At 41.1% G+C, this 26404-nt stretch overlaps 1 protein-coding gene across 1 annotated transcript in view; it reads left to right on the top strand.

Moving 5' to 3' along the window:
• CNTNAP2 (contactin associated protein 2) overlaps positions 1-26404 on the top strand; it is a 2388168-nt gene that overhangs the window by 2344913 nt on the left and 16851 nt on the right. The window contains exon 22 of the mRNA XM_077491601.1: positions 4396-4623. Coding sequence (XP_077347727.1) covers positions 4396-4623 — 228 coding nt within the window. The remainder of the gene's footprint in view (positions 1-4395; positions 4624-26404) is intronic.

Below are 26404 nucleotides of genomic sequence, written 5' to 3'. Positions count from 1 at the left end.
CCTGTGACCCCATTAGGGAGATTCTCCCTCTCTATTTGTCCATTATCATCAAAAGTGAAAGTAAATTAAAATCCCACATTTTGGATTGCCCCAGAAAAGTAATAGAGGGGAAATCTTCCAATGGGGTGATTCCTTCTGGGGACCTGGGGGGTTCCGAGGGATTCCTTTAATTTTCAGGGATTTCCTCTCACTTCCTGTTTTGGCTATGGGACAGCAAGTTACATTTTCTGCAAAAAAGTTTTATCCCTATTGTGGGGTCACCAGTATGGTATTTGTATATTGAAATCATATACCCTCAAGCGTCTTTTCTCCAGAGAGAATAAATTCAGTGCTCGCAAACTTTCCTCATGACTAATATTCTGGACATCTCCAGCTTTGTTGCCCTTCTTTGTACTCACTTTCCAGTACATCCTTCCTGAGGACTGATGCCCAGAACTGGGTTTGCCACCCCTCAACATCCCCCCCTTAAGCAGAAATAGGCAGCAGATGGAGGTATTTACATGCTGCAGTCACGATGCTTCAATTAGCATCCGTGACAAAGTTTACCTGATATGTATCAAATAAATGAGGGAGTGCCACAAACACTCCACAATGGTGTGCATTTCAGATGGATGTGACATTGGTGGGAAAAAATGGGATTAAAACAGGAGTTGAGGAGGTATTGCATCACTTTCTCACCACCGGTCAGTAGACTATAGAGCGCAATCCAAAGGCAGATTGGACTTTAGTGGAAAAGGAGATTTAAATGAATGTCTAAATCTACCCTAATACAAGAAGATATATTTTCTGAGAACAAAAAGAGCTGTTGTCTCCATTTTAAGCATTTACCAAATGTCTCTGATGTACATGGACAACTTTTCTGTTTATGTCCCCAGATTCCGAGCCTGGATAAGAATAACTTTATATTAAGAGTTATCTTTTTAAAAATTTTTTACAATACATTTATTTCATTCTGAGCCTGGATAAGAATAACTTTATATTAACAGTAACATTTTCTTTTTTTTTTTTTTACAATACAGTTATTTCATTGTGTTGGTATCCATTACCAGAGTATTGTCATCAAAGGAGGAAAATATACCCAAAGAGATCCTGTCGCCTTACCATTCTTTTTAACATAAATAGTCCTATAAGATTATACAGTATGTGTATTTAACATAGATAAGACATGGTATTTACCTGTAAAAGCCTCCCTTGTGCGGATTTCCAAAAGACCAAAGATTATTACTGGGCGCCACCATCTTGCAAGTGATGTCAGCAGCCTCGGCAAACTCTGAGCTGTTACTCAAGTGACACTCTATGGTACTCCCCATTTTTCCTCCCACAGCAGCTACATAAAAGCTTAAAGACTGGCAGAGGACCTTGGCTAGAACCAAGAGTAATTAGGCACTATCAGAAGAGACGACTATAATATGCAAAGAGAGAGGGGGCTGTGCCAAGAAACTGGCTAGTCAAATTTTATAGCAAGTTTTAATGTAAAATAATTTATGGAAAGGGAAAACTTTGCAAATAAACATTTTAATTATTTGATTTTTCTGTGTTTTTATCAGCAATGTTTAAGTTAGTGACAAGGTCTCTTTCGGACTTAATGTTCATATGGCTTGTATTACTCTTTTATTTTATAAGTAAAAAATACAGTATATTCTTGTATTTGTATTACAGAAATCCTTGCTTTTAAAATACCGCTCCCAATTAAAAGTTAAAAAAACTTGTACTGGGGAAAATATAGATATTATACTTTCCTATGACTTCTTGGTAGTTGCATCCTTCTACTGACAGGGAAGAGTCAGCACTCTAAAGGCCACAAGAAAATGCTATCTAACTTGTTCCCCCTGTAGATCTTTTTTAAATGTCTTTTTTTTTATGCTATGTTTCAGCAAGATTGGGAGGGGGGTTAAAAAACGGTCCTCACATTTTTTAGCTCTAAGTTGCTTTATTTTCTTCCTGACCCACCCTAGGGCAAATCCCTGGAGCTAAAAATTATCAATTTTTAGCTCCAGTCCAAGTCCAGTGTTCTCTACTCCCACCCCCATGCAATCCACAACTCTCTTTTGGATAGAATTTACTGACTGTTGACTTAAAAAAGAAATGTTATCACTTAACCTCCAGTTTGTCTGCTGTTATCAATGACTAACACAGTACAACATTCTTCTTGTATACATATGGGAAAAAAGAAGAATTCAACCACTGGCATGTAATGTGCTCGAAAATCACTTAGATGCTGTGTAAACTAAATCACATTTGAAAGGCCTTGTCCCTTTGGGCTACCACTGCTTTTCTCACAAATTGATGAACTGTTCAAGTAATTCAATTTCACCAGGCCTTATAACATGTTGCAGAGTACAAAAATATTCAGTAAGCATCTTCAACAACTTTTCAAATTCAGTGTAAATCAGACAGGGTACAACAAAAAAATAAAACATTTCTAAACTCCTTCAATGCTTTATGGCAGGGGTCCACAATCTAAACACTGGGCCTGTTCACTGTCCTCCTTAGAGGGGCCTGGACTGTGGCTAGTGTAGCACTATCCCCAAAGGGGCCACTGGTATTTACTGGTTCATCCTTGTAGAGAGGCTGCCCACCACCACAAGCACCAGTCCATTTACACCAGCTTCAATAGGACACTCTAAGGAAATGTTTTTAATCCAGGCACCCTTTAAAATATGGCACAATCTTAAGACACCAATTCTAAAAAGATAGGTTTACATTAGGATTTCACCGATATCTGTTTTTTACCGGGGAACAATACTTTCTGTCAAGTACTGATCAATACCGAATACCGATACCTTTGCGGTGGGATTAGAGCTCATACAAAATGAATGGGCTCAAATCATACTGCAAAGAATCACATGCAATTTGAACAGAAATGTGGTGCAATATCTGTCCAAATCCCATGCAATTTCCCCCATCAATCCTGTGTGAACCCAGGCTGACATCAGTATGACAAGCCTGGGTAGACACATGAAGCAATCAAACTTCCAGCCTATGAAGCCCTGAACAGACCAGGCCAAACAGTCACTGTTCCCCTGATTACAGAAGGAGCAAGGAACTAAATTTACCTAGCATCCCATGCTAGGTGGGTGCTACCTCCGAGCAGTAGAAAATGCCCTGGTGTCAGTGGCCAGTGGGCATAAACAATGCTCTTGGGCTTTTGAGCAGTGGAAGTCAAAAATTATATACCTGCGGTAGTTAGTGGAAGGAGGAATAAAGTCCAGTCATTGATGCCAGGTAAAGGAATTGTGCCCCATTATTGGTATAGGTGGGAGGAATTGTGCCATGTTGATGTCAGTGGGAGAATTAGTTACCCATTGTTGGTGTCAGTGGGAGTAATAGTACCCCATTGTTGGTGTTAACAATAGGAATAATACCCCATCATTGGTGCTAGTGAAAGGAGCAGTGCCCCGCTGGGGATGTCAGTGGGAGGAATAGTTCCCAATTGTTGGTGTCAGAGGAAAGGAATAGTTCCCCATTGTTGGTGTCAGTGGGAGGAATAGTTCCCCATTGTTGGTGCCAGTTGGAGAAACGGTACTTCATCATTGATGCCAGTGAATAATACCCCATCACTGGTGTCAGTAAGAGGAATAGGCTCTGTTAGGAGCTAGCAAAGGGTTACATCCAGCCTGCGGGCCACATTTTAGAGAGCACTGCTTTACAGAGTGAATGTTCTAAATTGCTCATCTGCACTAGCAACAACTGTTATTGTCATAAAAATGCCCTAAAATGAAGCTTAAATGCCTTTGTACATTTGTTTTTTTTATTTGGAAAAAAAAATCACAGAAATCAAGGATTGTTGGTATAGAAACCTTATGCGGTATGTAATTTTTCTTATGCAGGATGAAACAAATAAAAGAAACATCTCATTTATTGGTACAAGCAGCCCCCCTATTATTTCTTTGCTACAGCGAATAGGCCTGAGAACTGTAGTTCCTAATCTATCTCTCTGCTAAATCATCAGATAAAAGCTTATATCTGCACCTGACCAAGTAATTTACTGAGTAAGTGGTGGCACCAGAATAATCCATGAAATTGCATCTGGTTTGATTGAGAACACAGACACGCGAGTCTGTATACTGGAACTCCATGCTGAATAAGATTTTCACAGAATAAGATGTGCACTTGCCAAGTGAGCAGTTTACCGTCTTTACCGGACGCAGAAGTTGTATACAACAGGTGCTGAAGGCTGTGATGTATGGTTGGTGTTATTTAGCTGGCTGCCAATTATACCTTTATCTGAACTCGGTTCTTGAAGAGCAGATATTGATTAGCACTGCAGTGCAGATAATGTAGCTGAATGCGCTCCTTATGCCAGACAAGACTGACAACTTGTGAGCTGGCTTTTTTGTACATCCTCTAAATGCAATTGTTTGCTGACATAACAATTTTGTTCTTTGTCTCCAGAGACCGGCACAATAGACCAGGAGATCCAATCATACAATACCCCGGGCTTCAGTGGATGCCTTTCTAGAGTTCAGTTCAACCTTATTGCACCGTTGAAGTTGGCCTTAAGATCGAGAAATAATTCCCAGGTGCAAGTCGTGGGAGAACTAGTGGAATCGAACTGTGGTGCGTCCCCTCTTACTATCCCACAAATGGAATCCGTTAATAATCCTTGGCACATAAACCCAGGTAACTATAATCTGATTTTTTTTATTATTATTTATTATTAGAATAATGCAATGTCAACATGTTGGACTGCTTGGGTTTGGTAGTGCAAGTACAAGTGTAAAATCAAGGCTTAGAGAATAAGAAGGGCTGTTAGTACATACTATTAATAATATAGTAGCTTATTTTGATATGTAAAGAAAAAAAAATCATAATTTACTAATTTGTATAGTAATAAATTAATTCTTTATTTTTAAAAATCTGAGTAAATTAATTACCAAGGGTATATTTTGGGGCTTTGTCTTTCCCTAAGACTGGCATTGCAAGTTGTAGTGTTACCAAACTCTTATGGAGTAAATAGACAGAAGCATTGAGAGCCAACAAAAAAGAAATTAGTTCACTTTTGTACAGAAACAATAAAGCAACAGTGACTCCTACTTCCTGTACCATATCATTCCTGTTTGCAAAACTCCCTGCTTTCAAAGGCATAAAAGTCAGATTTTTCGGGACCAAAATGTTTAAGGGGAACGTATATTTATAGTGTATATATTGGCTTTCTTTATTATGATTAAAAATCCAAAAAGCCGGTAGCTAACTTTATGGTTTTTTGTTAGATAACTCATGGTGCTCTAAGAATCATTTTTCATGTAATAACATTTTTATTTGTATAACAAGGACTATATACTTAAAATTAAAAAATAAATAAATACAACCTAAAAAAATCATAACATTTTATAGAACTAACCCCAAATGTCAATCCCTTGAAATACCCTATTTCACTTTGATGTATTTTCGTAAATCCCACAAAGGTCAATTGCCATCATATTCCTAGAATAAGTTAGTAATTCAGAAACATGTAAATGAACAGATGTGTGTCATTACTATTTTTTCTTTATACCAGCCTCTGAAAACAGATGACAAAGTAATTCCATGTAGGCAGTAGTATCTCACACAAACATGAACACAATGGTCAATTTAATGGCAGTTTTATTTGGGATATCTATGCATTAAACCTAAAAGAAAAACGGTTGGTGAAAAAAGGGACGGAGGGATCTGGATACAAAAGAGAGACTGTTACTCCTGATGCATGCAGGAACAGTGGCTGTCTTGGTGCAAGTTCTGGTTTCCAAGAATTAACTACTAAATTTACTGTCAGTGTGTAAATAGGATATTGACCTACACTGCATGTCTTACTTTCAAGCTGTAAACTGATTTAACAGTTAAATATATTACATTTTCACTTGGCATGTCATTTATAAGAGCTAATTTCTCCATAAAGAAAAAAATAACTTCCCTTTTATAGTGCCTTGGCAGGAGCAAGCAAATGTTTCCTTTTTGGCATGCTGCCAACATAGCCATTTTCTTTGTTAATTAGGCATAGTAAATTAACTCGTTGTGATTTCATTTTCATATTCTTGAACAGTGATTGAGCTAGCAGTGAGAACTGTTACAGAATGACCTCCTACTAAATTTTTATGTATACTTTTACATATAGCTAATAAAATAAATGCTTGATTAAAAATTTTCTCTACAGCTAAATGTTTCATATCATTTGACCCTCCCGCCCCCCCCACACACACACATTTACGGGGATACTTTGGAAGCAGTCCATAATAAAGAGGCTTGAGACCAGTCTGACTACTGAATGGCCTTACTGTGCATATTTCATTTAAGACAAGCAAATAGATGGAATTAGAGTTCAATTTGCTTCATTCAGAAAGGAAAAACAGGCTTAAGCCCCATATACACTATCAGATTTCCTGCTGATTTTTTCCTTCAGATTTACCAAAACCATATAATATAAGATCAAACCTTAGGAGTTTAAATTTGCATGCAATCAGGTAGGCGGCAGGCCCTTGCACTACATGGTTTTGGAAAATCTGAAGACAAAAATCAGCAGAAAATTTGATAGTATGTATTGGGCTTAAGAGCAACTTTACAGATCTTCCAATATTACTTTATTTCCATGAAAAAGAAGGGTATTATTAATAATAAAATAATAATAATTTTATTTTGCCAAGCAATTGCATCATTGCGTCCATACCTCATACTATACCAACAGTCTTCAGACGTAAGGCAGTACAGTAAAACCTTGGATTGCGAGCATAATTCATTCCAGTAACATGGTTGTAATCCAAAGCACTTGTATATCAAAGCAAATTTCCCCATAAGAAATAATGGAAACTCAAATGATTCGTTTCTCAACCATTTATTTAAAAGTCCTTCAGTTTATAGTCCACATAAAAAGATGATAGCAATGTGATAGGTTGTGTAACCGTAAAATGTCCATCCTCAAATGGAAGCCTCCACAAGGGGATTAGAAGCAAAATCCAGCAGGAGCTACAGAGTATTAAAAAAGAAGAGGGGCTCTTCTAAGTGTAGCAATATGGTTACATTTAATGAAGGTACAACATTTAGCAACTCACATGGTTGATGATTAAAAGATGCGCATCTAAGTATGCAGGCATCCCGAGTAAAGCTGTCCACATAGACCATCCTCCATGTTGCCGACTCTCACCGCTGTCAGTCTGAAATTGTGACCTGGAAGACTATCCTGTAGTAGGGCGATCTGACAGCAAGGCTTGAACCGCTCATGGACCGGAGACTGGAAGGGGTGACATAGATGGCGGTGAGGAGGATGGTTTATGTGGACAGCTTTACCCAAGATGCTGGCATACTTACAGTAGATGTGCCTGTTTAATTATCAACCATGTGAGTTGCTAAATGTTGTACCTTCAATAAATTTAACCATATTGCTACGCCTAGGTTGTGACATGACGCTGCTTGTATATCAAGACATTGTTTCTATATAAAGTCAAAATGTATTTAAAAATTTAGCTTATCTTACAAAACGCTCTCAAACCAAGGTTTTACTGTAATTTATATACTCAGCAATATCACCCATTAGCTTCCATCTTCCCTCTTATCATGTCATGCTTCCATTACTGTATAAAACCCCAATATTCAACTGTGAGCTGCTTACCTCAAAATTGTAAACTAAATTAAATTTTCATGTGATAAGGTAGCATAATACTGAATCTAATAAATGGGACATAAAAAGGCCATACAATACTTTCAAATATCCTGTGAGGCCTGGCTCACACTGGTGTGACATGCACTCCAACTTTGAAAGCACATGTCACATGACATGTAAAAATCATTATTTCCCCATCTTAACTGGGGCAACTTGTGTCGGTCCGACATTGGTAAAGGTTCCTGCGATACTTTGCTCAGACCGATTTCAGCCCATAGAATTGAATGAAAGTCGCATCCAAGTCAGATCCTTGTCTTACTTGATGTGATTTGGATCTGACAATACAGGAAAATTACGCAGGCAGTCCCTGAAGTTGCTTTGAAGTTACTTCTAATTTACGTCAACGTCTTGCCAAAGTCGCCTGGCTAAGTCGCATGACTTTCATGTCAGAGCAGTGTGAACCCAGCCTTAGTGTTTACAAAACCCTTCACAATAAACGTTCATATTCATTTTTCCAGACTTTGTAAATCTCCAAATTAAGTTATAAGATCCAGATTCTTTCTAAGTGTCACCTCCAAAATATACACATCAAAACATTGTGTAGTGCCAACCTTCCACTTTCTGAACAAACACTCAACAAGCGTACGTGACCTACAAATTTTAGGTAAGTTAAGTTCTCCTCCCCTCTCTCCTAAGAAACATGAGCTTCTGATGTTACTAAGTCATCTCTTAACTTTCCATATAAAGTGCAGTACCCTTAATCAAGATAATAGCACTTCATACTGTAATTAAATTAAGATAAAAACATAAAAAAAAACTTATCCCACTAAAAAATCTCTTTATGACGCATAGAAAGCACAAATTATACTCACTTATGTATGATCCTTAGCAATGAGCCCTGGAGTTTCACTGCACGAACCACCATGAGTCTCCTTGAGCACCAAGCTGAAATGCATAATCAGCATGATCACAACAAACAGGTCCCACCCTACACATTTCATCTCATAGGCTTCATCAAGGACATGAAGTCTAAGGAACTAAACTAATCACCTGCTTTATATTCAATAGTTATAAGAAAATGATGTAAAATATATAATTAAATGGTATACTTAGTAGAACTATTTAATCAATTATCCCCAGTGTTTCCATAATGGTACGGTGTTTCACTTCATAATAATGGAAAAAGATAACATTGACATTATTAGAATATGAAGAATATGTATTCCAACATGATAACGACCCCAAACACACCTCCAAGACAACCACTGCCTTGCTAAAGAAGCTAAGGGTAAAGGTGATGGACTGGCCAAGCATGTCTCCAGACCTAAACCTTATGTAGCATCTGTGGGGAGGAGCGTAAGGTCTCTAACATCCACCAGCTCTGTGATGTCATCATGGAGGAGTGGAAGAGGACTCCAGTGGCAACTTGTGAAGCTCTGGTGAACTCCATGTCCAAGAGTGTTAACACAGTGCGGTAAAATAATGGCAGCCACACAAAATGTTGACACTTTGGGCCCAATTTGGACATTTTCACTTAGGGGTTTACTCACTTTTGTTGCCAGGGGTTTAGACATTAATGGCTGTGTGTTGAGTTATTTTGAGGGGACAGCAAATTTACACTGTTATACAAGCTGTACACTCACTACTTTACATTGTAGCAAAGTGTCATTTCTTCAGTGTTGTCATATGAAAAGATATAATAGCATATTTACAAAAATGTGAGGGGTGTACTCACTTTTGTGAGATGCTGTATATAATTTGAAGAAGCAGTGGTGTTCTCTGTATTATCTTTTATTTTCTAGGAGATTTCTACAAATGCATTTATGTTAACCATTATGTTTGCAAGCCTTGTACCTTGAGGTCATTTTGGGACATATTTGGGATGCGTATGCATCATGTCCATGTAATCAAGGACACATGATTTATGCAGGGGCTGCCTGCCTGTGACTAGGTGAGCTAATTAGCAGATGTCTGCTCTTCACCATCTCACCTGTGAGCGATATGCCAGTCCCAGAACCTGTGCAAATCCTATAAATTAAATCTAACAAGAATGATTTAGTGCCCATGGAGTGCTCTGGATATCTGAACTAATGCATGATAGAATTTTAATGTAGATGTTGTATATCACTATATATATATATATATATATATATATATATATATATATATATATATATATATATATATATATATATATATATAGCAAATTTGAAAAGCCATCTATCTCTGAATGTTTTATCCTCCAATCTCTGGTATGTGCCCACTAATACCAATGTTCTATCTTCCTGCAATGGAAAACAGAAGAGGTTTTATGTGAGAGTGGCTGCTTGTCTTACAGATATTATCCAGCATCCTGAAAAATGTTGCAAGCTGCAATTAGAAGTGCTTATACTGAAACCTCTAAAGGAGTCAAATTTGTATAGAACTTTCTTATTTTAGATAGTAATCCCTCTGATACCCATGCCCCAAAGGCCAATGGAACCTTTTCTCTATCTCTAAATCAAACATTCATATTTTAATTCATCAACGATCATACCACCACCTTAATTCTTCTAACATTTTTTGAGAATTGCTGCATCTAAGTTGCTGCCCTCAAGGGTTTAATTTCTGAACTTTATGTCACATTCAGTTTCCTATCCAATTGCAAAAAGCTTCTGTAGCCAAGTCCCTGGCACCCGAGGCCTACTGGTGACCTCCAGGGTTAGGGACAGCTGACATCCTTCTGTTTGGATTACAAGGCATGGTGGGTGTAGTGCAAAGTATTGATTGATGAGCGCCAGACACTTCTTGAATGCAAAGAGATTTATTGTATCTTAAACAGAACTGGGGGAGAGAGGGCTGGGGCCAGCACACCCTTAAGTAGATGCAATCTTAATTGGCAGACTTCGAGACTTCTATAGATAGACAGCCATGCAGGGAAAGGTATTTAGCCAGACACCACATCTCCATGGGTAGGAATGCTGTCTCCTATGGCAACAGTCTTGTAACAGTTTCTAACAAAGTTTGCAATGAACTCTTTCACTTCTTCTACAATCTCCTATTGTAGAACTTCACTTCCACTGAGCTCTCAGTCTTTCACTAGACTTACTGGTGCACCGCCACTGGATCCCCTGAGCTCCAAATACTCTTCAAGCTTCACCCTTGCTAACGCATTAGGTCCCTGGCTTGGCACTCCACAAGCGCCACCTCTGCTGTCCCACTGGGTTCCTGACTTGGCACTTGCTGAAGTTTTCCCACTTCATCACCGTCCCTGGCTGGCGAGAAATCTGCTCTGGGACTGGCCTTAGCTTACTCACAGTGGTCTCCAGGTGGATGGTCCCTTATTGGCGACAGCTTTCCCTCTACCTCCGACCACGACTGGTTCCCCGACCAGAGGAACCGTTACTTCTGGTTGGACTGCAAGTTGCAGTCCCAACCCTATGCTGCTCTCTTGCTTCTGGATAGGCACTCAGACAGCCTAGCAGCCAGATGTCTCCAGGATAGGCCCAAGGCTCATGGCCTAGCAGCCCGCTGCATTTAAACACACGTCCACCCAGAATCTCCTTAGCGGTGGAACAGACAGCAATAAAAACCTAATAGGTATTCTAATCCCTTTCCACTCTATCCAAAACTAAAAAAAAAAGTTACAAAAAACGAAGATGCCGATTTTCCTTTCATTCCTTTCAGACTGTAAAACCTGTAATTCCTTTATGCCTTAGTAGAATTACTAATGGAGAAAACATTTAGAAATCAAACAATATGTTGTTGTCATTGCAAAGAACAGTTGTGCTGTGATCTCAACTCAGCAAGCGATCTGGTACTGGTTGAGCATGAAAATAAAGACAGAAGGAATAGCTTTTCAATAGGCTTGATATCGGACCCCTGCTGACTCCACAGAAATACTATCCCCGGGATCTATTGCCTGCCGCAAGTGTGTCTTAAATGGTGGGCTTACATGACACATCATTGCCAAGAAACTCTCTGCCATGTGAAAGGCTCACGCCATACATCCTAAATACATCAAAAATCCTTCTCTGCTGATCAAAGATTGCAGCAATTCACAAAAGGAAGGTCTAGTGATAGAAAAACTGCATTATTAGAACTTAGAAACAGAAAATATAAATATTATAATTAGATTGACTAGAATCTGACCATAAAGCAATGCAGCCTAACACAGGAAAAGGGCTTCCTTGGGCACATTTCTGGCAGTGCCAGGTGCCTGGTCATCTGCTCTATGCTTTGGTTTCTTCTGCTGGTTAAAGAGCAGCCTGTATGAGAACCAAAGATGCCCCTATAGATAGACTGAAGAAAGACGTGCAGCTATGAAAGGACAGATATGGGTCTATTTATAAAACATTTGTTGCACGAATGTCAGAAGCATTTGTGCAAGCTGAACAAAATCTCACTTCTTTCAATTCCTGAACCATGAGCTCCATCTAGTAGCCAAAGTGCAGTAAGATTTGCTCACTGAGGTATTGCATTTTGAAAATTTTGTATTTAAAAAAAAATAACAAACATGTTATACTTACCTGCTCTGTGCAGTGGTTTTGCACAAAGCAGCCTGTATCCTCCTCTTCTCTGGTCCCCCGCTGGTGCTCTGGGCCCCTTCCCCTTGCTGAGTGCCCCCACAGCAAGCCACTTGCTGTGGGGGCACTTGTGCATGCTCACTCCCGAACTGGCCCTCTGCACCCATAAGACACAGATAGGGTGACTCAGCCCCGCCCCTGCTCCCATGGCTCCTACTGCTGCATCTTAACCAATCAGGAGGGAGAGACCCAGGAAAGTCTTGGGTCTCGTGCACATCGCTGGATGAAGATCGGGCTTAGGTAAGTATTAGGGGGAGCTGCACACTGAAGGTAAAACACCTTCAGCCTTTACATTCACTTCAAATTGCCAGTAAATGGCATTTCCTTGCCAGTGGTTTTATTTTTTTTATTTTTATTTTTTAATGAGGACCACTCCAGAATACTTATTAGGCCCTTAAGGGTAAAGGTATGTTAAATGACTTTTGGAGGGGGAGGGGGGGCTCTTTCCCATTTAAAAAAAAAAAAAAAAAACCTGCAGGGGAAAGTTAATTACTGCCATTTTTGTCACTTTTATTGTAGTACATCATACCTCCCAACTTTTTGAGATGGGAATGAGGGACACCTATCACTAAAAGTATGCAGACATAGGATACACCCCTTGCCATGCCCCCTAAGCCCTTTTACACACGGTCGGAGATTCCGACGGAATGTGTCCTATTGGACCGTTTTGTCGGATAATCCGACTGTGTGTGGTCTCCAATGGACTGTTTCCGTCGGAGTATCCGACGGACCAAGTTTTCCAACTTGTCCGTAAAATTTTAAGACAAAATGCTCCGATCTGACATACTTCGATCATGTGTAGACTACTCCGACGGACAAAGTGCCACGCATGCTCAGATCAAATTCCTAGACCAAAGCTATTGGCTACTAGCCTGAACGTAGTCCCATCCTAATGAAATAACGTCATCACGTTATGTACAATCGGATTTTCCGACAACTTTGTCCGACCGTGTGTATGCAACAGTTTTGGACAAAATCCGTCGGACAAAATCCAACGGATTTGGTTGTCAGAATGTCCAGCTGTGTGTACAAGGGCTTAAAGGAGAATTGTACAAAAAAACAAGATTGGTTAAAAACCCACAAGTGCTTTTTTTACCACTACTATTCCTTTATATTGGCTTTTGGAATTTACAGAGGCAGCAATTTAGAAATCAGATGAAAGGTTTAGCGCTAGAAAACACTTTTTAATAGATAAAAAGTGAATTTTATATCCAACTATATAGATCAGACCAAAATGAGGGACAATTGAGGAGGAATGAGGGACAGAGGGACATTGCTCCAAATCAGGGACAGTCCCTCGAAATCAGGGACAGTTGGGAGCTATGGTACATCATACAACAAGAATGACGAACAAATTGTGGGGCCCCCCCCAAAGAATTCTTATCAGAATGCTTAGTAATGATGAAGCTCTATTATGGATATGCAGCTGTTACCTTTTGTACCACCACCCCCTCCCTTTAGAATACAAACTCCACGAGCAGGGCCCTCCTGTACCTTTTGTATTGAACTGTATTGAATTGAACTGTACTAATTGTGTTGTCCCCCTATACATTGTAAAGCGCTGGGTAAACTGTTGGCGCTATATAAATCGCGTATAATAATAACAATAATAATGGATTTTAAGGAAGAACCCAATGCACAAGAAAAAAAAAAAGAAACCGTATGAGATCCCCTCAAAACGGATTGCTGTGGAGGTCTCTCCAAAATCCATGTCAAACCTTGATCTCAGCATGCAGCTTGGCTGGCCAGGAATGGGGGAGACAAGCTTGCCCTTCCCCTTATCAACCATACCAGGCCACTTGCCTTCAACATGAGGAAGGTACCTTGGCAACCCTGAAAAAGACACAGATCTCTTCCACATATGGCCTTTTCCATGTTTGGTCAATGTTGTCAGACACCATTCCCCCAGCTTTGTATACCTTCAGCTGAATGGGCCTTGTGAGGATGCATCACTGGTTTCTAGGAAGTCAGTGGCTGCTGGCACATTAAGTAGCGGTAGTAATACGACTGCTAAACGTATCACTTCCCTAGTTCAGCGGGTGGGCAGGCATACACCCCATTTAGTTTGCACGGCCGCAGAATACTGAAGAGGCAAACTTAAGACTGAATTCTACTTTGGTCAGAACTCAAATTTTATCCCTATTTGCCGGATTACTTGGCAAAGATAAAGGGGAAAAGGCCTGAAAAACGAATACTAATGCAGCCACCACATCTGATTGGTAAACTGCAATATGTTCAGATTTAGTTTTTGGGTTTAAATACGCTTTAATAGCAGTCTAATAATTTATCAAGAAGTGAGAACTATGCAGTAAAATATACAGAAAAGACCAGGCATCTGTCACCCAGTAAAACAACTCACAAAATGTCACCCAAGTCAGAAGAAAATAAACGGTAAAGGTTAGTTTTATATATTTTTTTTTTTTACAAAATGGCAAATATCTGATATTTTGTCCTATGAGAAGAAGGGTCATTTCATGCATAATAGGCTTTAAATGTATTCCCATAAATAAGGCCTGTGTGATTCTTAAACATTAGCTAATGGTGCAGCTTACTAATTATATTCATAGCAATCTGGCACAGCTGCATGCTGTATAATTACATTCATTTTATTCTAAGTGACAGTTGTCAAATGCTGTTGCTATATAACATTATGAGACCAGAGAAAGAAGCTCTTGATACATGCATATAGCCAGAGAGAGGATAATGAAACATTCATAGATATACTGTAGTTAGTCCATTATCATATTGGTGATCATTTGGTGATTGTCAAGAAATATCTAAATCACACATGATGTCAGCATTATATTACAGTCCTTTAAAGAGATTCTGTGACTTTTTATTTTTATCTGTAACTCAAATTGGGGAGATATTCCCTTACTTCTTGTCCCTTTGATACCACTGGAGGAAATAGCAAGAGCTGTTGTCAGTGAGACAGTAAGGCACAGACATCCATGACAACATTTTCAAAATTCTTATCCTTGCCCACCCTACTTCGGTGATAGATGGATTGAATTTTGGCCAGTTCAGCAGGGACGTGCCGAGATTCGATCCATGTATGGACAGGCTGGTTGTACTGAAGTTGATCCATTGATTGACTTCAGTACAACTAGCCTTTCAGATATTTGGCACAGGATTACTGCCAGTGGCTATAGCCCTAATGATTGTGTTCTTCCAGCCGGGAAGGCTCCCCACGACCACCCGCCAGCAGAACACAATAGCACTGCGGGAGGGATTCCCACACCAACACATTTAGTGTTATTTTATCTGTATCTCAAATTGGGGGAAGATTTCCTTATTTCCTGTCCCTTTGATGCCAGTGGAGGAACTAGTGAGAGCAGTTGGCAGGGAGATGGGAAGGCACAGACATCCATAACAACATTTTCAAAATTCTTATTCTTGCCCACTCTACTTAAGTCTGCCATAGATGGATCGAATTTCGGCGGGTTCAGCAGGAATCGACCCATGTATCTGCAGGCTGGAAGGACTTTAGTACAACCAGGCTTTTAGATTTTTGTTAATGTGATTCCTGCCAATGACTATAGCCACTAGCAGTAATCATTGTGTTCTGCCAGCCCGGAAGGCTCCCAATGCCCGCCCAGAACACAATAGCGCTGTGGGAGGGATTCCCCCATCAACACGGAATGTGTTGATGGGTTCATCGTGCGATGAGGTTGCAGGAAAGAAAATCAAATTATCTATGGCCTGCCTTAAAAAGTATTTTTATTTTTATGTGTTCCTAGGGACCAGTTCTTTTATCACTTCCTATCACATGGAAGTATGAACATAGATAGCAACAAAAACCTAACAGAGTGTAGCTTTACGCAAACATGTTTCTGGTAGTCACTAAAGACATTTGTCTACCTTTCGGACCAAGTATCATGTAACAAACACAATTTAAAGTGAAATGAAACATGGTCCCATTCCTCAACCCCCCACCCCATCCTCAAATCACTACCCACCACTTACCTGTGTAGCACCCTGATGTTTAGGCAGGATTTCTCCTAAATTTACCTTAGCTCATTGTTAGGGATCCATTGAGTTCACCCTAAGCCTGGAATTGCTGCACTTCTCTCATCTGCCGCTAGGTGGCTGGGTACCTGGGGACATTAGATAAGATAAGGACAAAGCAAGGACAGATTAGGAGTATATGGGGCATCTCAGTCAATGTGCAGTAGTATTCTTCAATCCCTTGGCTTGCTGGGAGAATCTATATATTTGCGTGGAGTCAGGTGATCAGTGTTCTGTGCGGATCTCTGGGTGGACGTGTGTTGTATTGTCCAGGGCTGCTAGGCTGGAGTTTGGGCCTATCCCGGGCACATCTGGCTGTTAGGCTGTCTGGGGACCCATCCAGAAGAAAGAGAGCAGCATAGGGTTGGGATTGCGGCTTGCAGTCCAACCAGAAGGGATGGTTCTGACTGGAGGTAGAGGGGAAGCTATCGCCACTAAGGGACCAACCACCTTATTACCAGGGACCACAGTGAGTAGCTGAAGCAAGTACCGGAGCAGTATTATCACCAACTGGGGACAGAGAAGAATTGGGAAACTTTAGCAGGTGTCAAGCCAGAGACCCAGCCAGCGAAGGTGACGCTTGCAGAGCAGCCTTGTGTGCCAAGCCAGGGACCAAGCAGGCCAGTGGGGTGAAGCTTGAGAAGTATCTGGAGTGCCAAGCTAGGGACCCAGCAGAGAAGTGGGGTTGACTTTTGAGGAAGATACTTAAGTGAAGATTGGAAGAGCTCAAGGGACAGCAAGTCTAGTGAGAGAGACTGGGAGCTCAGTGTGTTGAGAACCTGCAAGAAGCGACTGTAGAGAAAGTAAATGAGTTTGTTACAATCTGTGTTAGGAACTGTTCGACAGCATTCCTATGCATGCAGATGTGGTGTCTTGCTGGATGCCTTTCCCTGCATGGCTCTCTACCTGCAGAAGTCTCAGAGTCTGCTAATTAACATTGCAACTACCTAGGGGGGTCCTGACCCTAACCATCTCTCTCAAAGTTCTGTTCAAGAAAAATAAAATCTCTTTGCATTCAAGAAGTGTCTGGTGCCCAATTATTCTATCTTGGATTACACCCACTATGCCTTACAACCCACTCTATACAGGAGGATGTCAGCAGCTCTTGGCTCTGGAGGTTCTCATTTTACTAAAGGGGGCCTGGGATCTTGCTACACTTAAAAGTATGGTGCTATTTCCTGGATTGTCCTATGGTTTTTAGAATGTAGTGTGATTATGTATTGCTCCAACTGCACAGCCACATCATCATTTCACAGGGATCAGTGCATACAAAGACTACAAGTCCCATCTACCACTGCAGACAAGGGACTTATAGATCACATCGGCACAAGTGCAGATACATTACCACACTTGTAGTTTTCTTATTTACTTCCTCCAGCCCTATAATAGTAGGTCCTTTACACTGTATGGACCTTGGGCAGAGATATGAACAATGCAGGAGCCTGTGCATTGCACAAACACATCACTGATTTATGGTTGCAGACTTCATTGCAAAACTTTTATATAAGCACGCAATCAAATTATTAATGTACATGTTTTTTTTGCAAAAGGTGGACTAGGCCTCTAAAAAAAATGAACTGAACTTACAAAAATGTTCCAATTACTTACACTCAGTATCCGAGATACAGCAACGCTTTAATATTGCTAATTGTTGCAGAAAGTAAATAAGTATTATCACTTTGTACTCATTGTCACTCTTTAGCAGATCTTTTTTGCTCTTTTACCACTTTGTAAATCTTGGCTGCTCATCCAACACTTGCCATGCTATGCTTTTTGATTCACAGCCAACTCGAATTTCACACTCTTGAAACAAAGATGATACCAAAAAAGTGATTAGCATCTTAGAATCACAAACACTTGGCTGTGAATTAATAGACTGATGAAAACAGTCCTGCTTTGTAACTACTTCTGTTTGTGTTCCGGCTCGGTAGATTTACTCACTGTAATTTTTCCTGATGACTAATGTCAATGAGACAAAAGGTGATTCCAAATCCACACTTTCACAGTTGTCACCAGAACAAGACTCGAGAGGGCAATCTTCCAGTGGGAACACCTGTAAAAATGAAGAAGGAAAATTAATTTGCAATATGAACTCCGCGCTAATATTTGAAATAGCTTGTGTAGCTGTCTGCACAGATGGTTAGCCCCAATAGGGTTAGCCTGGAACAAGTTCAGATGTATGCTAGTGGCTGAGGTCCTTGTTTGTGGCTGAGGTCCTATCTACATGGAAGTTGATGTTATTGTGTTATGGGATTGTGTTATGGGATTCAGTGTGGCCTAAAGCGTATCTCCTGAGTGTCCCTTGATCTATGAGGAAAGAAAGTCCTTATTACATTGTATGGATGGTCTATTTCATTTTTCCACCCCTACTCAACCTTCTCTGGAAAGTTATGAGATCACTTTTGACCATGCTGTTTTGTGGAATTCAGTGTGGCCTAAGGCACATCTCCTGAGTGTCCCTTGATCTATGAGGAAAGGAAGTCCTTATTACATTGTATGGATGGTCTATTTTATTTTTCCACCCCTACTCAACCTTCTCTGGAAAGGTATGGGATCACTTTTGACCATGCTGATTGTGGGATTCAGTGTGGTCTAAGGCACATCTCCTGAGTGTCCCTTGATCTATGAGGAAAGGAAGTCCTTATTACATTGTATGGATGGTCTATTTCATTTTTCCACCCCTACTCAACCTTCTCTGGAAAGGTATGGGATCACTTTTGACCATGCTGATTGTGGGATTCAGTGTGGTCTAAGGCACATCTCCTGAGTGTCCCTTGATCTATGAGGAAAGGAAGTCCTTATTACATTGTATGGATGGTCTATTTCATTTTTCCACCCCTACTCAACCTTCTCTGGAAAGTTATTGGATCACTTTTGACCATGCTGTTTTGCGGTAGGAATGAGGATGCAATTTGTGTGTGAGGGATCACTGACCTAATGCTGAAACAGCTTCCATGCAAGTCTCTGAGCTCCCTATTTGTGATTATCATGTTCTTATTGGCCAGTGCTTAAATGGTTCCTGTTGCATAGTAGAATTTTGGCCTCTCATTTAAAAAAATGTTCCGCAGCACTTATTGATGGTTTTCTCTCGGTCTCCTTCAAAGTCCCAAATCACGCAGCCTCCGATGATGGGGGCACAATGCCGCTTCTCTGCTAATTAAATCAAAGTAGCATTGTGCTTCATGTAGGTTGTTGCAGCATTCACTACAATGGGATAGGAATATATTGCAGAGGGTGTTGCTATCAGAATTGTCACTTCTGTCAGGTACCTGCATGATGGCTGTGAAGTTCACCTGGGGATGTCCTGCATTTATGATAGAGTAATGGACACTCCTGTTATCTGTACTGCTGGATTATTGATTTCAGAATGGCTACTGGATGAAGGTGTTTGTTTTTCTTTCCTTTTTACAACTGTGTAATATTGGTTCTACTGTACTTTGCAATGTAATGCTGATTTGTCTAATAAAAATTTTCTGTTAAAAAAAAAAAAAAAAAAAGAATTGTCACTTCTGATTCACAAATTCTATAGCCTGTCAGTCAGCATCAGGCCACACCTAATCCTGCCCATTGCTTTTTGGATTTGCAAAACTGACAGTGCAGCCAAAGCACTCCCACATTTGCTGCAGTTTCTTGGAGGGGGGTGCGTAATACACAAATGAAAAACAAATTTGACTGGTAAAATATGTTTTTTTTTTGTTACGGTAATCTATAAGGCTCATCAAATAATAAATAGATCTGAGACCTGTTTAAACTGTCACCCAGGGGCCTTTGGATGTACTTTAAGCCCTCTCTTAAAATTAACTCTATCTATCATGTGTATTGTAAGCACTCTTGTGTCATTTATAATGCACGGATGAATGTACAAAATAAAAATGAACACATTTTTCTTTCCTGGCAGCTCTGATATCTGATGCTATCACCCGAATATGCGCTAGATAATTTAATTGCTGTGGGGTTCAAATACAGACAGTATGAATTATACATTATGAGATGTGCATATATTTAATAAAGTGCCCATGAGCTAGTATATAGTGGAGCTAGGAAATATTTAAAAAAAATAAAAAAACAACCTGAGAGATGGACATTTTGCAAGAAAGACATTGTTGACCAAGCACTTTGTGCAGAAGCTGTTTAAAGAGAAATGGCACCATAGATTGACAGTTTAGATATCAGTTTGCTTGCCTTTATCCTTAGCCTTGGGCACTGTTCCTTCCAGTGATTTGGGGCAATATTCCTCCCACTGACCCCAACAAAGAGGCACCATTCCTTCCAATGACACTAGAGGCGGAGGACTATTCCTCCCACTGACAACAACAATAGGGTACTATTCCTTCCACTGACTCCAACATTGGGGTACTTTTCCTCCCACTGACACCAACCATGGGGTACATTTCCTGCCACTGAGAGAAACGAACGGCCTCTATTTCCCAAACTTGTAAATATTCCTATCACACACATTCCTGGAAAGTATGGCTCTTAAAACGGTGGGCGCTGTAGCGATTACCAGTTGGGTCCTGGAAACATCAAGCAAGTGCACATATTCACCAGCACACTATGGATCAACAACTTCCGTACAAAGGTTTCTTTTATTGAGAGAGATCACATCACAGAAATAAGTGCAACATTTCAGAGCCGCACAGGGCCCCTTTTTCAGGCATGTGATAAAGTGCAACAGTGTAATCCACCGTATACACGATCAGAAATTCCGCCAGCAAAAGTCCGATGTGAGCTTTTGGTTGGAAATTCCGACCGTGTGTATGCTCCATCGGACTTTTGCTGGCGGAATTCCCGCCAGCAAAAGATTGAGAACAGGTTCTCAATTTTTCAGTCGGAAAAAGTTCCGATCGGAAATTCCGATTGTCTGTACTAATTCCGACATGCAAAATTCCTATGCATGCTCGGAAACAATTCGACGCATGCTCTGATGCTTTGAACTTTATTTTCTCAGCTCGTGGTAGTGTTGTACGTCACCGCGTTCTTGACAGTTGAAAGTTCAGAGAACTTTTGTGTGATCGTGTGTATGCAAGCCAAGCTTGAGCGGAATTCCATCGGAAAAACAATCCAAGTTTTTTCCGACGGAAAATCCGATCATGTGTACGCAGCATAAGAGCAGAATATAAATGCATTAGCCACCAATCAAAACAAAATTTAAAATAATTGAAAAGAATGGCACCTCCCCCACCCTGTGACATCAATCTGATGTCAGAATCCCGCCAAAAAGGTCAGAACATAAAAGGCAGCAAAATAACGCAAAATATCCTGGGGTAAACAATCTCTAATATTGCGGAAAACAGCTCGCATTTAAAGTGCCAGTGTACATGTAATAGATTGGGCACATCAACCAGATGCGCCCGATCACAAACAAGTAGCTACTAGGACCCAGTGGCTTGCTGTATAGGAGCTCTGGCTGCCAATCGCGGCATGCCACATATGTTGCGCATGCACATGGCGCTCTTAGCACCGGGTTTCTGTCGCCACGGAAACCTGTGACATATGGCCGCCACCGCATTAGGTAACCAACAGTGTAGAAGATAGTGCAAGCATGTAGGAGCATTCTATCCTAGCCTTGCTCCTACACTTGGCTGCTTGTTTGTGATCAGGTGCATCTGGTTGATGTGCCCAATCTATTACATGTACACTGGTGCTTTACATACGGGCTGTATTCCGCAATATTAGAGATTGTTTACCCCAGGCTACTTTGAGTTATTTTGCTGCCTTTGAATTTTTGATGTTTTTAGCAGGATTCTGATGTCAGATTGACATCACAGGGTGGGGGAGGTATCATTCTTTTAAAAAAAAAAATTCAATTTTTGCATGTTCTGATTGGTGGCTAATGTATTTATTTTCTGCTCTGACCCTGTTGCACTTTGTCACTGACCTGATGAAGGGGCCCTGCTTGGTTCTGAAACAATGCACTTATTTCTGTGATGTGATCTCTCCCAATAAAATAAATCTTTGGATGGAAGTTGTTGATCCGTGGTGTGATGGTGAATATATACACTTGCTTTTTCCCAAACTGTCACCAACAATGACACTATTCCTCCAAATAGTACCAACAACTTGGTATTATTACTCCCCCTTTAAAATGCAGGTGCTGTGTAATTTTTTTACTCCCACTGACCACCAAGCCTGAGACATTGTCTGTTTCCACTGATGTTGGGGCGTTTTCTACTCTCACTGGCAGCAGTCTGGCCCTCCTAAAGTCTGAAGGACAGTAAACTGCACCTTTGTTTAAAAAGTTTGGAGACCCTGGTATAGACAGATGCTGGGCCCTTAGCTATATTGGACACTCCAACAGTGAGATCTTCCTTCCATAATCCTTAACCCTGTTCCTGACCACCCAGGAATGTTGGATCTTATTACCCACTTTTGTGCGTTCCATCACCTCTTAGCCCTTGTACACATGGTCGGACATTCCGACGGAAAATGTCTGATCGGACCGTGTTGTCGGATAATTCGACCGTGTGTGGGCTCCATTGGACTGTTTCCGTCGGAATATCCGACCAACAAAGTTTTAGAGCTGGGCTATAAAAGTTTCCGACAACATGATCCGATCGGACTTTGTCCGATCGTTTGTAGAGAATTCCGATCGGACAAAGTGCCATGCATGCTCAGATCAAATTCCTAGACCAAAGCTATTGGCTACTAGCCTGAACGTAGTCCCGTCGTAAAGAAATAACGTCATCACGTTCTGAACGATTGGATTTTCCGACAACTGTGTCCGACCGTGTGTATGCAACAGTTTCGGACAAAATCCAACGGATTTGGTTGTCAGAATGTCAATGAATGTGTGTACAAGGGCTTACTGCTTTCTCTATAGTATAAAAAAGTAGAAAAAATGAACTACCTAGATGGAAAGTCTTCATAATGGCTAAAGCAGCTGTGCAGACTCAGAATTTTAGGTGCAAAAATTTTATCAATAGTGTCTTCAAGGCAGAAGGAATTGTCTGGTGAAAGTGGTTGTAAAGGCAGGACATTTTTTACCTTAAAGTGGTTGTATAGTCAACTTTATAACTTTTACCTACAGGTAAGCCTATAATACGGCTTACCTGTCGGTAAAAAAAAATCTGCTAAACCTGTATGGTTTAGGATATATTCCCCTCGCAATGAGCCGCTGACTGCAGCGGTGCATGCGCACAGGGCATTCTCGGCTGAAAGCCCGGCAGACGCCAGACCTTGCCGGAAAGAAGTCTCCCGCGAGCATGCACAGGAGTGACGACATCGTGGCTCCGGCCACTCGCAGCGCTGGAGCCGCGATACCCGGAAGACACGCCGAGGGAACATGTCAGCTCCCTCGGAGTGGATTGGTTGAGATGCCGGTGTCTTGTAAAATAGTGTCCTCCATCAGATGGTGTCCCCTGCGTACTGCGCATGCGCAGTACACAGGAACACAGATTCCGAAAATTGCCGAGGACTCACGGCGCAGGCGCCGTGAGTCCAGGTTCTATCCCCACTATCCAAGTGGACATAGAGTTAGAATAAAAAAGAGCCGAGCGGAGCGAGGCCGAGCCCGAAGCGTGGCGAGCGAAGCTCGCCCGCGAGGGGCCCTCTAAAATTCTCAACCCTATGTCCGCTTGGATAGTGGGGCTACCTCCTCCACTCACGGCGCAGGCGCCGTTCAGCTTCGGAGTTCTTCCGAAGCTTCCTCTGCTCCGTACTGCGCATGCGCAGTACGGAGCGGACAGCATTTGATAGGCGGACTCTATTAGGCAGAACACCGGCACATCCTTCTAAGGTAAGTATTTCATAATGAGCTAGTATGCGGTGCATGCTAGCCCATTCTGCCTTTTGCCTTACAGGAGTATAAAAAAAAAGTGTCAGCAGGTTTACTACTGCTTTAAAGTGGTATCAAAGCTTTGTTTTTGTTTTGTTTTTTCAACTAACAAACATGTCATATTTACCTGCTCTGTGCAGTGGTTTTGCACAGAGAACCTCTGATCCTCTTCTTTTCGGGTACCCCGGCGGTGCTCTGGGCTCCTCACCCTCAAGCAGTGCCCCCAGAGTAAGCTACTTGCCCTGGAGGCACCACTGTGTGCTCACTCCCGATATGCTGCTCTATGGGTCCGTAACAGCAAAAAAGGGTCACTGGTTCCAATCCCAACCATGACACGCCTGGAGTTTGCATGTTCTCCCTGTGCCTGCGTGGGTTTCCTCTGGGTACTCCAGTTTCCTCCCACACTCTAAAGACATGCTGGTAGGTTAATCAGATCCTGTCTAACTTGGCCCTAGTATATGTATGAATGTGTGTTAGGGACTTTAGGTTGTAAGCTCCTTAAAGGTAGGGACTTATGTGAATGTACAATGTATATGTAAAGCACTGCGTAAATTGACGGCGCTATATAAGTACCCGAAATAAATAAATGGGTATATGTGGATGTTTGATGCGTTCAAAGATTCATTATTGACTTTGTCATAATTGTTACTGTTATATTGTTGGTGATTGGCACGCCACCAGTATTTGTACCTTGTTCATAAATAAAGAATATATTAACAAAATGAACTGCCAGTTTTGAATAGAATGAATAAAGCCTTTAAGATTTTCTTCCCTGCAGTATATAAACCTGACAATCATATTCTGTCACAAACTGCCATAATCTATTTAATTAATCGTTTAATATAAAAAAAAAAAGTATATTCCTCTTCCATAGCAGTATATCCCATTAAATGAATCAAAAGCAAACTATTTCTTTCTTATACCAGCATCTGCATAGATTTTAGAAGCTGTAGATATTTGCTGCGTCCGCCTAAATTTTCCTGGTTAACGTTGCAGTTATAATGTAGTAAGGACTTTTGTCTATCCATTAATAAATCATGACCAGGGTATCATTGTTGGCTTATGGATGATTATGTGAGAGCGAGGTGTCTGTGGATGTTTATGAAGGTACTGGGGAAATTAAAAGCTTATTTCTCATTCCGGTCCTTGCAAAACAACTTGTTTTTGCACAACAGGAATTACTTTTAAATGTCTAGACTTCTCCAGGGAGTGTCTTTTATTAAAGAGATTTGAAGCTTTATACCTTTCTATGACATTTGAAGTAGCCAACTTACAAAAAAAAAATCCGACTGATTTTAAAGGTTTTTCTAGTTAGGACATGAAATGAAAGTGGTTGTAAACCTCAGACATAAAGTATGAACAAATCATATCCTTCTATGGTGTACTTGTCTCAGCAAAGAGCACTAAGTGTCATTTATATCTGCTCCTTCATTCCTCTGTTATCAACATGAATCACTTGTGACAAGTTTTCCTGACACCAAGAGAAAAAAGGTGACAGGGAGGGACCCCCCAGCTGATTGACAGCCTTAGCTCTGTTCCTGTGTGCTGTGTGAAAGGGGGTGTGTCCTTTTCCCTCCAATCAGCTGTCAGAGCTCTCCACTCAGCAGAGTGTAACTTCTGCCCGAGGGCCCCATGCCACCAAGGGGCCCCATCAGGGTTGCCAGCATCAATAAAACCAGGGACAGTATGTAAAAATCTGTGTTTTTTTTTTAAATCCCAAGATTATAGCTGCTCCGCCTCTCCAGTACCTTTTCAGTGTGTGTATGTGTATTCTGTTTGTGTATACTGTGTGTGTATATTGTGTGTCTGTGTGTGTATAATCTATTGCCTGGGGGGCCCATAATCTCCTATTGCCCGAGGGCCCCATAATCTTCTCCTATTGCCTGGGGCCCCATAATCTCCTATTGCCCGGGGGCCCCATGAGTTGTCAGTCCGCCCCCTTTTTTCTCATAGCTCAGACAAGCTTTAAAAATTCTGCACTTTGAACGGATGTAGAGAAGATAATACTGCAGATAAACAGGTACATCTTATGTAGGAGGGTTTGTTTCATCTCTGTGTATCACCCGAGGCCAGTCACCTCACTGGGTATATGTAAGGCGTTATAAGCACTTTAACGCAACCTATTGCTATAGTAATGCTTTTACATAAAGCAATATCTATAAGAAAATCAGTAAATACTTACCTTTCCTGCTGCCCCTCCCACTAAATGGCACACCAACCTTCAGAAAGGCAATGGAGTCTGCAGGGAAACTAAACTTTTCCAAAGCTGTTGATCTTCTGGGTTCCCAACAGCCTTCATTGGTTCCTCTGGCTGACCTCCACTCATTACAGAGTAGGTTAAAGCGGCAGAGTGGCTCTACCTAGTACATGATCCAGCACTTCCGCTTGGGGGGGCGCGCCTGCCGCTGGTGTACCCGCTGTGCTGTGATTAGACACAGCTCAAGCCGATCAGCGGGTGCCAGCCAATATTTGATCGCCGGCACC

The sequence above is a fragment of the Lithobates pipiens genome, unplaced genomic scaffold (genome assembly GCF_037356315.1).
Source record: "Lithobates pipiens isolate NorthernLeopardFrog02 unplaced genomic scaffold, aLitPip1_a1.2 Scaffold_19, whole genome shotgun sequence".
Lineage (NCBI taxonomy): Eukaryota > Metazoa > Chordata > Amphibia > Anura > Ranidae > Lithobates > Lithobates pipiens.
This window is presented reverse-complemented; position numbering and strand designations above follow the sequence as displayed.